General features: G+C 42.1%; 1 protein-coding gene across 6 annotated transcripts in view; it reads right to left on the bottom strand.

The window, feature by feature from the left end:
- The window catches only part of Stim2 (stromal interaction molecule 2), a 133,525-nt gene extending 122,595 nt beyond the window's left edge, over nt 1-10,930 (bottom strand). For 2 of the 6 annotated variants that reach the window (XM_076546311.1, XM_076546312.1), the window contains exon 1: nt 10,888-10,930. Coding sequence is in view for 4 of the 6 variants with exons in the window: in XM_076546309.1 (XP_076402424.1) it covers nt 10,262-10,616 (355 nt within the window). In the remaining 2 variants the exon portion in view is untranslated. Of the gene's footprint in view, nt 1-9,531; nt 9,601-10,261; nt 10,750-10,887 lie in introns of those variants that run through there. The other 4 variants (XM_076546309.1, XM_076546310.1, XM_042286002.2 and 1 more) reach the window with 3 other exon arrangements.
- Between the last annotated feature and the right edge of the window lie 2,877 nt (nt 10,931-13,807).

The raw sequence follows: 13,807 nt of genomic DNA, 5'->3' as shown, positions 1-13,807 counted from the left end.
ATTAATTATTGTCCCAACTTAAATATTAATATAAGCTCTGAGAACAAGAGCCTTATAATCTTATTCATCAAATGTTCTCAATACTTTTAATAAGCCTATATAATACACTTGACATCCAAGTATTCACTGACTTCACATTTAAAATTACTCTAAGCACATGCTTAGCTTGAAAAGGCCCTTGGGACAAATCTCCAACTCCAAAAATACATTTTTAAGATTACCTCCTGAGGTTATTACATATAAAAATACACATTTTTAAGAGTGTAAAAAATAAATAAATAAATTGCCTGAAGAATTATTGCAAGTTGTTAAGGTAAATTTGTTTTCTAGTTTAATCTTTCCTAATTTTTAAATTTTCTACAATAATCCTTTAAGTTCAGAAATTGAGTTTTTATTGCTGACATTTCAACTACAAAATACCGTAAAGTCTTCTGGTTAGCTAAAATAACAAGGGCAAACTGGGGATGTAGCCCAGTGCTAAAGTGCTTGCCTACCGAGTGCAAGGCCCTGGGTTCAAGCCTCAGCACCACAAAGAATAAAATAAAATACATACAAAATAGCTTAGCTAAAGAGTCTTAAAAAAACTCAAAGTCTTAAGAGTCTTAAAAAACATCCCAGTACTTTCTGATTTCATTGATATAAATAGCGCCATTTTCTACACTCTTGTAACTTATTCTTTGAGAATTCCATACATGTATACAATGCATTATGATCAGTTTCTCTAACTCTCCCCCCCCCCCGACTTCCCCAACAAGTCCTCCTCCCAACTTCACACTTTCTTCATATAATGTTTGTTAATACCTCATGGCATCCATTTCATGCTGCCCACATTCTCATATGGCATCCACTGATGCAGGGGTGCCCTACTAGGAATCACCCCAATGAAAACTGGCTGTCTTTCCCGGCCACCATTTATCAACAGCTCCTTAGCTAGGGTGGGCTTCCTTTTGAATGGCTTAATATTGTACAGGTTCTGCCTGTAATCATAGCTACAGTCAGATTTGGACCACTAACAATCTGATTATTTAGATCACAGAAGTGTCTTAAACAATACTGTCATTTATTCTGTGTGTGTGCAAGCGAGTATGCGTGTATGCACACAGGATAGAAGTTAATCTTGGTTATTGTTCCATAGGCTCCATCTACCTACTTTTTTGAGATAGTATCTGTCTCTGAACTAGTGCTTACTAAGTAGCCTAGACTGGTAGACCAGCTAACCCCAAGGATCCTCACAAGTCTCTACCTCCTAGTGCTGGGATAACAAGTACATGCCACCACAAGCAGCAATTTTACACCAGTTCTGGTGATGGAACACTCACAGACAGATGCTTATAATCAACTTCCTTCGAGGCTGAGCTATTACCCCAGCCTCATATTTAATTTACTTTTAATGTGACAAAAAGGGATGGGAATGCAGTTTTGCAGTAGCAGGCAAGACCATGTGTCCAATTCCCAGGACTGCCCTGATGAATACATAAAAGTAACAAAAAAGTACCTTACTAATACTCAGCAAGCCTCAGCACATTTCTACATCTCTCATCAGTATATATGGACAAATGGGGGGAACAGCTTTAGAAATAACTGAGTACTTACATTTGCCAGGGTCTATATTAAGCAGACTATTAACTCTTTGTTCTTTAAACCCCATTCTAAAGATATAGAAATATAGATGGTAACACGTTAAGTCACCTACCTATAATTATAAACCATTATCAGATTGGGATTCAAACTCATAAAAATCCGCTAGGGTCTACAGGCTGTAAAATCACATTACATAAAAGAAGAACAAACTTATACCCCATATAAAAGTTGAATGAATCTTAAAACCACATTCCATCCAATAAGGAATATTCACAAAAAACAAAGCACAAACACAAATTCCCACTTACTGAGGATATTGACTTTATGCAGCACACTACAGATATATCACTGGGCTTCAGAATCTGTATATTACATAGGAATGATCTTTAAAACTTAAGAGTATGCCGGGCAGTGGTGGAACATGCCTTTCATCCCAGCACACGGGAGGCACAGGCAGGCGGATCTCTGTAGTTTGAGGCCAGCCTGGTCTACAGAGCGAGATCCAGGACAGGCTCCAAAGCTACACAGAGAAACCTTGTCTTTAAAAAAAAAAAAAAAAAAAAAAAAAAAAAAAAAAAAAACTTCAGGATATTTCACAGCAAATTTTGATTAATAACAAAGAAAATGAAGATGTAATTCAAAGGCCAATGGACTTGACAACTGAAGTGTATACAGCTATTTTAGGTGTACTATTTGATTTGATGAGGGTGTAAGTGTGAAACAGTCATCATTATCATGTTTGGTCAATGTATCAATTAACTCACATCTTTACCTTTACTTTTGGTATGAGATAAACCTATTTATGATGTACTCTCTTACGAAATCTATTCTACTACATTTGACAGTGTCGGATCCCACACAAGTGACACCATGCAGTCTTTATCCTTCTGTGTCTGTTTTATTTATTTCTGATTTGTTTTATTTAGCAGAATGCTTTCCAGATTCATCTATACTGCCACAAGTAGAAGAATTTCCTTCTTTCAATGGCTGAAGTATGTCACGTTTTCTTTATCCATTCTTCTTCCATCAACAAACATTAATATCCCGCTATCTATATGTATATGTATGTCATACTTTCTCATCCATTCTTCATCAACAGACATTTAAGTTATTTCCACATCTTGGTGAATCTGAAAAACGCTGACAAAGAACATGAAAGCACAGATATCTCTAGTGTATTCCTAGTAAACATAGCAATGTAAACAGATAAGCTACAAAATTAACGCTTTCTTATGTGCAAATACATTCCCAGGTTTACTGCTCTTACAATAATGTTTTTTCTTAAGGCAAACTGCAACATCTTTATATCCCCACTTCCTCAAGTCATGGTTACCACACAACAATCATTAAATAGTGTGTAAAATTTTATATAAACACAAACACCCACTAAAAACGGGCTTTTTCCTTTACTTCTCCTCAGTTCTTCCTCAGACCCATTCTCGAAATCCTATGGTCTGAATGCACATCAGACAACAAACTCACAAGCGCAAAGCAGAAGAGCTCAAAGATGACCAGACTGAGGAGACAGAGAAACTTACACTCGTCTTTAATGGCAAAATCAGTCGTTTGCTGGTGGAAAACAAGAATAAAGGAGGCAGATCAAGACCATCTAAGGACTTAGTATCTGCTGGTTTTTTTTTTGTTTGTTTGGTTGGTTTTTTTTTTTTTTTTTTTGGTTTTTCGAGACAGGGTTTCTCTGCGTAGCTTTGCGCCTTTCCTGGAGCTAACTTGGTAGCCCAGGCTGGCCTCGAACTCACAGAGATCCACCTGGCTCTGCCTCCCAAGTGCTGGGATTAAAGGCGTGCGCCACCACTGCCCGGCCAAGTATCTGCTGTTTTTAAAAGGATAGAGAAACAGTAGAGGGAAGAAAACACTGATCTGTAAAACGGACAATGTTGAACAGAAAATGAAAACTTCAAAAAAGGGACAAGTATGGTCACACACACTGTGATACTCCCAGCCCTGGGGAGGAAGAAGCAGGAGAATTAGCAGGAGCATCTAGTTCAAGACTAGCCTACAGAAAATGAAAAAAGACTAGATTAAGCTACATAACAAGACCCTGTCAAAGAAAGAACAGAAATTCAAGCATTAAAAATCTGTTTTCACTCCTTGAGAATCACTTGACAAATACAAATCACTGTCATTACTCCACGGATTCTTTTAATGAGATTGTTTAATATTCAGAAATCATGTAAATAAGATTCAATGCCAGCATTTTCAAATTAAAAAGCCCAGCACTTAATTCAGTAAGAGTTTTTGAAGTGTTTCATTTACATAATGGCAAGTTCAAGAAGATCAGAGAGAGACAGAGAAAGCGAAAATAACTGGAGGCAAACAGTTGCACAGAGGCCAAGATCTGCAGCACACATAAAGATCAGCTCATATGCAAGCACTCAGAGCAGGCCCATCCCAGAAAACTGCTTGTCGGGTTTGGGAGGTGCCCTGGATCTGATGGAAAAGCTGGCATGGGGAAAGCTGGTTACCCCTCTCTTTAAGAACACTCAATCCTCACTATTAACATCCTGAAAATCCCTTTATCCTTAATCCAAAGTAAGTTCCCTGAAAATTACATGATTGACAAAGCCTAGCTGAAAGAAAATTATCCTGGGGATGGGAGCCCTGATGGCTGTGCAGTAACTCTGAAAAGGCCAAATGAAAAAAAGCCAGAAGTCAAATCAATCATTGGCCTGGGGTTCCCTACTCCAGCAGAACTTTCCTAGTAATGAAGTTCTCTGAGGAGGAAATAAATGTTCAGCTGGAAGAACACAAGACTGAGAACTGTGGTTCAGGAGAGAACCATCCTTACAATCAGCAACAAAGACTCCTATCAAGGAAAGTGGTTACTGAAAGTCCGACTAGAATATGTCAAGAACTGACATCATAAGATCAAAACGGAGAAGGCAAAAACCACCCACTGAAGTTTGGTGTTAGAGATGATCATCTACAAACCAGGCTTGAACCTCACACAGGAAATTCAACAGTGAATTTTGAAACAAATACTAAGCCAGTACTCAGAAGACTCAGTTGCTCTAGAGGAGACTTGAGAAAGAGAACATGCTAATACACGGTACAAGCTCAACCTGGACACAGTCATTCTTTAATACAGAATTTAAAAAAAATACTGAAATACAGAATACAAGGCTTTATGTAAACGTGCAAATATAGTATCTTTAGCTATCAGTGTTTTGGTTTATCAGACAGTTAGCAAATATATTTGTGATGTTTTGTTGTTAACAACTTTGCAAATCATCACAGAAGCCAAATCATACACACAATACCTAACTTTGAAATGATAAATAGACACACTTGGAGTGAAAAAGACACTATGTTCCTTCTGGGAGTTTTCAAAGGTTTGTACTAATTTAAATCATTCTAGAAACTCTGAGATTAAAAGATAAGAAACAGCCAGGCTCCTGGCTAACACAAGACTAAAACTAACTTTCTAAAACTTCTTGCAAGTGCTTTCAGAGCCACTGAGTAACTGAAGTCCTCTCTTCCTGCACTGCTTCCTAGCTACCCTCTTACCACCTTCATCCGCCCACTTCCACCCACCCAGAACTCATTTTCTCAAACACAGGCCATTCTCATGCTCAAATACCACAGTTCCTCTCCCCCTTGATGACAGGTTAAAAGACTCAAAACTCCAAGAGTTTATGAACAAAACTCTTGGGTTATTAAAAAATATCTTTTGATTTGCCTAAAACATTAAAGTAACTCTACATTCTCCAGAGTTATGTACACAATTAGTACTTTTAAATGTTTTTAATTACAAAATAAATTTTTCATGTCAGCTTTCCAAGTTAACAAGCAAAATCAATGTGCTAAGAAATTTTACCACATTTTTCTGATTGCTTCCCATCTTCCCTAGCACATGGCTGAGAAACCCAATTTTAGATATGCTAACATTTACCTACACACTAACTACACCTCGGAGCACTTGATAATCTGGACCCAACCTTTTCTCCTTTACTCTACACACACTCGAGGCAGTTAACTTCCTCCTTATTCTCATATTTGCCTCCTCTTGGAAGGCCCTTCCATTCACCTCTACATGAAGTATATTATATATACCTGGGGCTACCACAAATTCTACAGAAGCCTCTTCCTTTTCCCAACAGTTTGCACTCCATTATTATGCTAATCAAAGTTGGCCTCCAGTTGTTCAGATTTATAAGCATATACAACACATAGTCATAAAGCATCCATTGTCTTATATTTTGTATGAAAGTAATGCTCTGACAGATTTAGTCAAGATCTAAAAAGACTGATGCATAGGAAGCAGTTAGCACTTTACAGGCACCTAGTAATAGTTTAGTTCATGCACCTGTTATTCCCCAACCAGTGCTAGCCTGGGTTCCCAGTGAGCAGACACAGTTCCTAACTTGGTCCAAACTCTAATGAATATCAAAAGTAGCTTATTTTAAACATTATTGGTTAATAATTTTAATTCACTTAATCAGTCTATACTTTACTGCATGCATAAATATGTATCTCCAAGCATAATTCCGAAAGTATTCACATATTAACAATGACTACCCCAATATCCAAAATAGTAGATAGTTACTCATGAGTCTAAATTAACTAAAAACATTAGCATTAACCCCACCCACAAATTAAGTCACCAGCAATTATCTATCTCTGTTTATTCTTTTTATATAAAAATAAGCTTTTTTTTTTTTTTTTTGGTTTTTGGTTTTTGAAGAAAGGGTTTCTCTGTGTAGCCCTGGCCTTCCTGGAACTTCCTCTTTAGACCAGACTGGACTCAACTCAAAGATTCTCTTACCTCTGCCTCCTCCCAAGGGCTGGGATTAAAGGCTTGCACCACCGCCACCACCACCCAGCCCAAGCAGAAGCTAAATCTTAAACCCTTATTTCCAACTGGCATTTATGAGATCTTCAACAGTGACCAATGGGATTCCTGAGAGTCTTAAACAAGGAACGAGATGTTTCTAAACAAGGTATAACTAATTTTAAACATGCAGAATAGATGAAAGTCAAATAGAGATAAGCAGGTCCGGTGGCTGGTAATACAATGTAAGCACAGCAATGGCCAAAGACTGGAGATGAAAAAGAAGCAGCAGAAGGGCATCGAAGAAGGCTCATGGAAAACACACTCTGTGTCACAATGTAAACACTAGCACAGGCCAGCCTAGTGAAGAGCATGACTCAACGGGCATACATACAGCACACCCCAGCCAACCAGTCACTCAAATATGGCATTCATAAAGTAGTGTCTACTGGAGAAGTCTTGGGAATGCAAGATGAGGGACAATTAAAAGCTTGAATTAATATTTTTCCAATGGTAACCTGAAAAAATTCTCATCTGAATTAGTGGAAGCCCCGCAGCATGGGTGTTTTTAACACTTCTGGATAAAGTGGCCCTTCGAAATGGTATTATACTTTCAACTGAGAATATTTTAAGGTTTTGTTGAGATTTTAATACGTCTAAAGAAAATATCCTAAAGTTTTCATTTTATACTAATAATATATCAAATCAGTGAAGTGATAAATAAAAATCTTATGATAAAAATCTTTAAACACTAAAGAATGTTACTCTAAAGCCAGGTGGCAGTAGCATAAGCCTTTTATCCCAGCACTCGGGAGGCAGAGACAGACATATCTCTGTGAGTTCGAGGCCAGCCTGGTCTACAGAGCAAGATCCAGGACAAGCACCAAAACTACACAGAGAAACTCTGTCTCAAAAAAACAAAATAAAAAAGAATGTTAAGAGCATTTTAAAGCTAATGGTTGTTTTAAAATTCTGAAACACTTAGCTCTGTGCGTGTGTGAGAAAAAATAGTGTTAAATTATTCTATATATTTTCCCAAATTGTGCTTTGTATACATACACATACATATATACGTGGGGGGGGGGCTTACTTTTACCCTTCCAAGATTTCTCAGAATCCATTATTTCAATATTTTGATCTCAACCACTCCCCACTAAGGTCAATCCATTGATATTATATGTGTTAAACAAAAGTACTGATTTAGAATATAATCTGTCAGCTTCAAATCATCAATCCTTAATCTGAATTAGATTTCAATCATTTGAATTACTTTTTTAACTAAATATATATGTGTGTATGCACACATACAATTTAAAATTTTTCCATGTGATATTATAAATATTGGTTCTACCTTATTAAAACACTTAAGACAATGGATCTATTTATTTTTATGGTGTCACTGTCTATCTCTGCAAGAATACTTTTCTTGCTCCAAGCAAAGAGCAAGCCAGATTGAAAAGACAATTTAATCTTAAAATACACTAACATAAAACCTTTGTAAGGTAAGCTTCGATGAAAAGGTGTCTTTTAGACTGCATTAATGAGCCAAATTTCTAAGACGTTTCTAGCGGTTGAGTATTAAAAATACTAATCTGGAGAAGAAAACAGAAAGTGGTCTGGCTGTCAATTTACGAAGTACCGACAGTGAAGTGACAGCTTTAACTGGGAACCACTGAGAAAAATTCTCTCACAATTCTTTCAATGGTTTTCAAATTTCAAAATCCACATAAAATGTAGTTCTCTTACAACTGATGCTCTTATCTTTACCTATCCATGTACAGAGTCTAGAACATAACCGGGCAGTACCTTGGGTTTGTCTGTGGCTCCACTTCCTGAAGTGTAAAATATCACCATCAATTTATGTTCCAGGCTTAATATAACAAGTAGAACCATAAAAGAGAACTGCCCTCAAAACAACTGCCATAACTATATTCTAATTTCACAAATGGTTTTCAATATACATTCCCAAAACGCCAGCCCTACTGACTATATTTATATAAACTTATTAAAATTACTATGATTCAACCTGGATACTGTGCAGTCTTATAAACTGAAACTTTAAATGGAAATGTTTAACTTTTTAAAAATAATACTAGAACAAAAGGAAAAAAACTTGAGGTCCACAGAAATAATTCCAAGGTTAACATAATTGCAGTAAACTTAGTTAAAAGCACTACCACACAAATTCATTTTGTGTGATAAGTCTGATTTTTTTCCCCACTAAGAATCACTTTGTCTTTTCCACTGTGCCACAAGTAACTTCAGAGAAAATTACAAGGGTTTCAGCTTATTAAAATTCCATCTGCACTTATTTTCTTGATACAATGTTCTCAGCATAACATACTTGTTAAAATAGTCAACAAACGCCAGAATTCTAGATCACTGCCTTTCTGCCAATTACATTCGATAAGGCATTATGCAATTATCTACTAATCAAACATTTCTTTTAAAAAAAAAAAATCTACACTCCTATAGCTTAGAAGCCAAAGCAATTCTGTGCCATTCCCACGGGAGGCAACAGGCCCTCAACCACAGTCCTACTTAACTAGTTTATCACTGCCGCCTTCTACACTTGCCACATTTTTATTAGAAAATAACTATCCGAGCATGACACTACCCAGTCTACCCCTCCCTCACAGTATTATATACCTAAAGATGATCGTTCTATAATCGTTTCTCCAAGCGATGGGTCCCCTGTGTCAGCTGAACAGGCTCTGCTAAGTTTTTGAGTACCTTAAATAAGCTGATCATTATGTTCTACACCCTACAACTCCCACATTGCCTGACAACATCCTTCTTCTCTCTACAACAGGAAATAGCCTGTCACAGAACTAAAGAAAGGCTGCTTCCATCTAAAGTCTCCTGAACACTTCCCAGAGCAGCTGTTAGGGACTAACTACCAGGCGCCTCTTGGGCTATCACAGTAGTTAAATTAATAGTGGGTCATCTTCTTCCTCTTTAATCTTGCTATTCCTCCAGAAAATCTAGAGATCTACCTTAAAAAATAAACACAGGAGGAAGAAAAAGAAAGTTACTCTAGCTCCACCACTTTGCCCCAGGAAATCATTTCAGGACCTTTACATCACTGCTTAAACCACACCAGATCAGTTATATAAGACAATGAAGGCTTTAAAAGCATACAGTTTTCTACTTCACCTTACCAAACATATTTGCAAGTTTTCAGTAAGCGCTAGAACGTTCTGATGTAAAAGGTGCTGGTGCACTCCATCAGAACTATGCTGCCCAAACCCACGTCACAAATCGCCTGCACTTGGTAAATTTTAGGTGTGTTTCTGGTTTACCTGCTGCGCCTTCTGCACCCTTTCTCACCCAGTGATGCTCTCAAACGGCATACACTTTCCATCCCTCAAAACCGTCTCGTAGCCCACAAAAAAACACACACCAGACTTTCACGTTTCTTCATAACCACTAATGCCACTAGGTGCTGTGGCTCTCAAAGAATCTCCTCAGCAGCTTCCCCTGGGACAAGGCGCTCGGGAGCCCGGCTCGCAATCGGTAAGACGCTGCCAGCTGCCTTTGCAAAAAGGCAGCAGAGGCCGACTCCATACCGCATTGCCGCCGGGGCTGCTGCTACCGCCTACTTTCTCCGGCAGCTTTAGGAAGAGGGGAAATGAGCGCAGTCCCCTCCAGACCCCAGGGGCCCCTTGGGCAGCACGAAAGAGAAACCAGTGCATCGCTCAGCGGGGAAGCTCGCGGGAAACCCACTAACAGGGCGGAGAAGCCGCAGTCGAGGCGCCAGTCGGGTGGACACGGAAAGCGTCCCAAGTGCGACGGCCGGCGCCAAGGCAACCGCGGGGCGCCCTCTCGGGGGAGATGGGGTCCGGCCGGGGGGGATCCCGCCAAGCCTGCCCGCCACCGCGCGGGCCTCACCTGTCAGCAGCGCCTGGCGCTCGCCCGCCGCCGCCGCCGCCGCCGAAGGAGACGCAGCCGCTCCGGCCGACCCCGACGCGCGCCGCCCGCGGAGGTGCCGGGGCACCAGGTCGCATCCGTCCGCCGCGCCGGCCACCAACAGCCCGAAGAGCAGCAGCGAAGCCCAGCGCCGCCGGAGACGGCAGCCCGAGGCCCGGCCGGGGGCCGCGGCGGGAGGAGCGCTCGCGGGAGCCGCCGGCCGCTCGCTCGCCGCCAGCTGCCCCGGGCCCCGCCGCCTCGGAAGCGGACTCCCGCCGGGCGCTAGCCTGCTCCCTTCCCCGGCGGCCCGCGGAGCTCGGCTCCCCGCCGCGTTCATTGGTTCCGGTTATTTAAAAAAAAAAAAAAAAGTGGGGGAGCGCTGTGGCACGGCGTCTTCCGACCCGGCGCGACACCCGCGCAGCTGCCGCGGCGACACCGGGATCCGCTGCTCTGGCGCGGCCAAGCCCCAGCCCAGCACCCGCGCCGCTGCCGCCGCCGCCGCCGCCGCCGCCGCCGCGGCGCATCCCCCCGCCCCCTCCGGCCCGCGCCCGCCGTAGTACCACGCTCGGCCGGGACGCCTCCCTCCCCTCACACACTCGCTCGCATACCAAGCCCCCGCCTTCCTCGGCTCGGGCCACCGCGCAGGCGCGACGCGGCGGCACTGCGCGTGCGCGGCGCCTCGGGAGCTCTTTCTCCCCCCCCCCCCGCCCCCTAGGGGCGTTCCCAGACTGGTGGGCGGGGTCCGGAACAGCCGGCCGGCCCGGCGGTGCTCGGTTGGAGCCCAGGAACCTGAGCGGGAGGAAGGTTTGTGTGTCTCGCCCACGCGGCGATCGGGTGATGGGCAGGCAGCCTGGGGACCTGGGGAAAGCGTGGTCGGTGTCGCAGCTCCTCTAAGCGCGCTTTACCGCGTGGGTCAGGAAAACGTTGCAGTAGGAAACAGCGGCCTCCCCTAACTTGGATGTAGGTGGGGCTTACCGGTTAGTTAGCAGCTGTGTAGAAGTGGAAGGTAACCCAGGCAAACGTTGTATTTACTTAACAAACATTTGACAGAGCGCTTGCTCTGTGCCAAGGTGCTAGGAATTTCTGCAAGCAGTTTACAGCGGCACAGTGTAACGCATCCTCCTCATCGCCATTTTACAAGTGACGAAATCAATGCCCTGAAATGTTAAAATAACTTAACCCACCGTCCCACAGCTAATAAATGGACACGGCCAGATTTAGCAACTACTGGATGGAAATGTTCAAATAATTTGCTCTAGCTTCTGACTGTTCTCCGTGCTGACATTACCTGCAGTCCTCGCCACACTGTTCCAGTCCCACCCCCTCCTGTAGACTCTGCCAGCTGAACAGGTTGCCACAACTACGATATAGACGTGACCATTTCGCTTCTCTGCAGCGAAGCAAAGTTTTGTACATTCAAGACGTTCATTCCCTTGCAAATTCTGCTCAGGACAGATTTAATTGGGTTAAAGGGGGGAAAGAATGAGAATCTGTTTCATCTAAGTAATTGCCATTACTGGGTTGGGACAATGTTGTTGTTTGTTTTATTTTTGCTTTTTTATTTGAGGGAGTGCTCGGGATGTGACCCCTGTGATGGCACTCAACCGCGAGCTACATACTGTAGAGACCCATACCAAAGCATTTCTTCAGGAACCCTTTTATTTTTTTTTTTTTTTTTTTTTTGGTTTTTTGAGACAGGGTTTCTCTGTGTAGCTTTGCGCCTTTCCTGGAACTCACTTGGTAGCCCAGGCTGGCCTCGAACTCACAAAGATCCGCCTGCCTCTGCCTCCCGAGTGCTGGGATTAAAGGCGTGCGCCACCACCGCCCGGCTCAGGAACCCTTTTAATTATAAAAGGGGGTGCAGAACACACACACGCACACACACACACACACACAGTTATTTAAGATCTTGTAACTAGAATTGTCAAGAACATAGGTCTGCCTACTGTTGTTTTTTGCCGCTGTCTTGGAGTTTATTTTGTTTCAGAAGTCAAAAAGTCAAACTAGACAGCTTCCAAAATAATTTCTTAGGTAGCCTGACCAAAAGAACCTCAGATCACTCATTGTGAAAGACGCAGATACACGCTGCAGAAGAGAGTCAGGAATAAGAATGAGGCTAATCAACCCATCCACAATTAATTCTTGACATACTTCTTGGGGCATTATGCCGGGGGGGGGGGGGGGGCGGGTGCAGTTCCTTACAGGGCAACAGTTTTCTATTTTGCTTGCTGAAAGGAACAGCAATAAAGTCATGTGTTTGCTGAGTAGACAGTACTGTTAGGGCACCAGGAAACCGTGAAGTAAACAAGTTGGTCTTCTACTCTCCAGGAGGTATCATCTAATTGATATTTACTGAACACATAATCTATGCCAAGCAAAGTATTAGATGGTGGAGATTCAACAGACTAAGAAACACTTGCAAAAATCAAATAAGTCAGCACTTGAAGCTATTAATACTGCTAACAGTCCTTTCCTGGAACTTTACCACCTTGCACAGGAAATAAAATGTATGTCTATTAAATAATTATAGGCTATTACAAGGTAGGAATCAGTTACTAAAGTGGGTAGTGTGGACGGTGATATAGAAATAACAATATAAAACTAGGCAAATTAACAAATTGCTGGGCCCAAGCTTCTTTAAACAAAGAGAACATACCATTTCTTTCAAAGACAGAGTGCAAGCACTGGAAAGATACTGGATTCAGGGCATAAATGTTTCTTTCTCTCAAGTGGATCCACAGGTAAGGAACTAGCATTCACTATAGAGGCCTCTCTCAGCTGGACACGGGTTAGAATAAATCCTTTACCTTGTATCTTTTTCGTGGGTACCAAAGTTTCTGACGATTAAAGTGAGCAGCCGTGTTGCTCGTTGTTACTCAGAGGGGTATCACTGTCCCTGTACATCATATCTTAGGCCTAGATAACAGGCAAGAGCAAGTCTATTACTTTGCCAGAAAATCCCATCCGTAGAATAACCTGTGCTTTCAATTGCAAGCCACACATAAACAGAGGGGTTGAGGGGTGGCAATCAGGTTGTCCACCCTGGTTCCCTTTCCTTTCTCTAGTAATCCAGTGTCCTGCCCGTCCTCTCTCTTGCCAAATCCCATTCAAAATCTACCTGAAACCCCTGTATCCTGCTGGCTACCCTACTTCTACAGCGCAGCCTCCTCCTTTTAAAATCCAAACCTCACAACTTGCCATGTATTTGCAGAACGTGTTCATTGTCTTGACTTCCATCATGACTTCAAGCATCTGATGGGCAGCCTTGAACTTTGTTATCACATCAACCTCGTAGAAACCTCCACTCCATCTTTTCAGTAGGACGCATTAGGCAAGTTAATTAGGAACCCAATATACCTGCACGACAGTTATTGATAGTCGCAATAGACTGGAAAAAAATATTAACAAAGCCTTCCCTGGGTGCCTGGCACCCAGGTACTTTGTACTTGGTGACTCTGGCCTTAGGCTCTAGGCGTGTAGTCTAAAACGTGTCCTGTGTTAGAATTAAACGCATCGCACTTTTTCATC

The sequence above is a fragment of the Peromyscus maniculatus genome, chromosome 10 (assembly GCF_049852395.1).
Source record: "Peromyscus maniculatus bairdii isolate BWxNUB_F1_BW_parent chromosome 10, HU_Pman_BW_mat_3.1, whole genome shotgun sequence".
Taxonomy (NCBI): domain Eukaryota; kingdom Metazoa; phylum Chordata; class Mammalia; order Rodentia; family Cricetidae; genus Peromyscus; species Peromyscus maniculatus.
The sequence above is the reverse complement of the archived record's forward strand: the minus strand, read 5'-3'. Positions and strand labels throughout refer to the sequence as shown.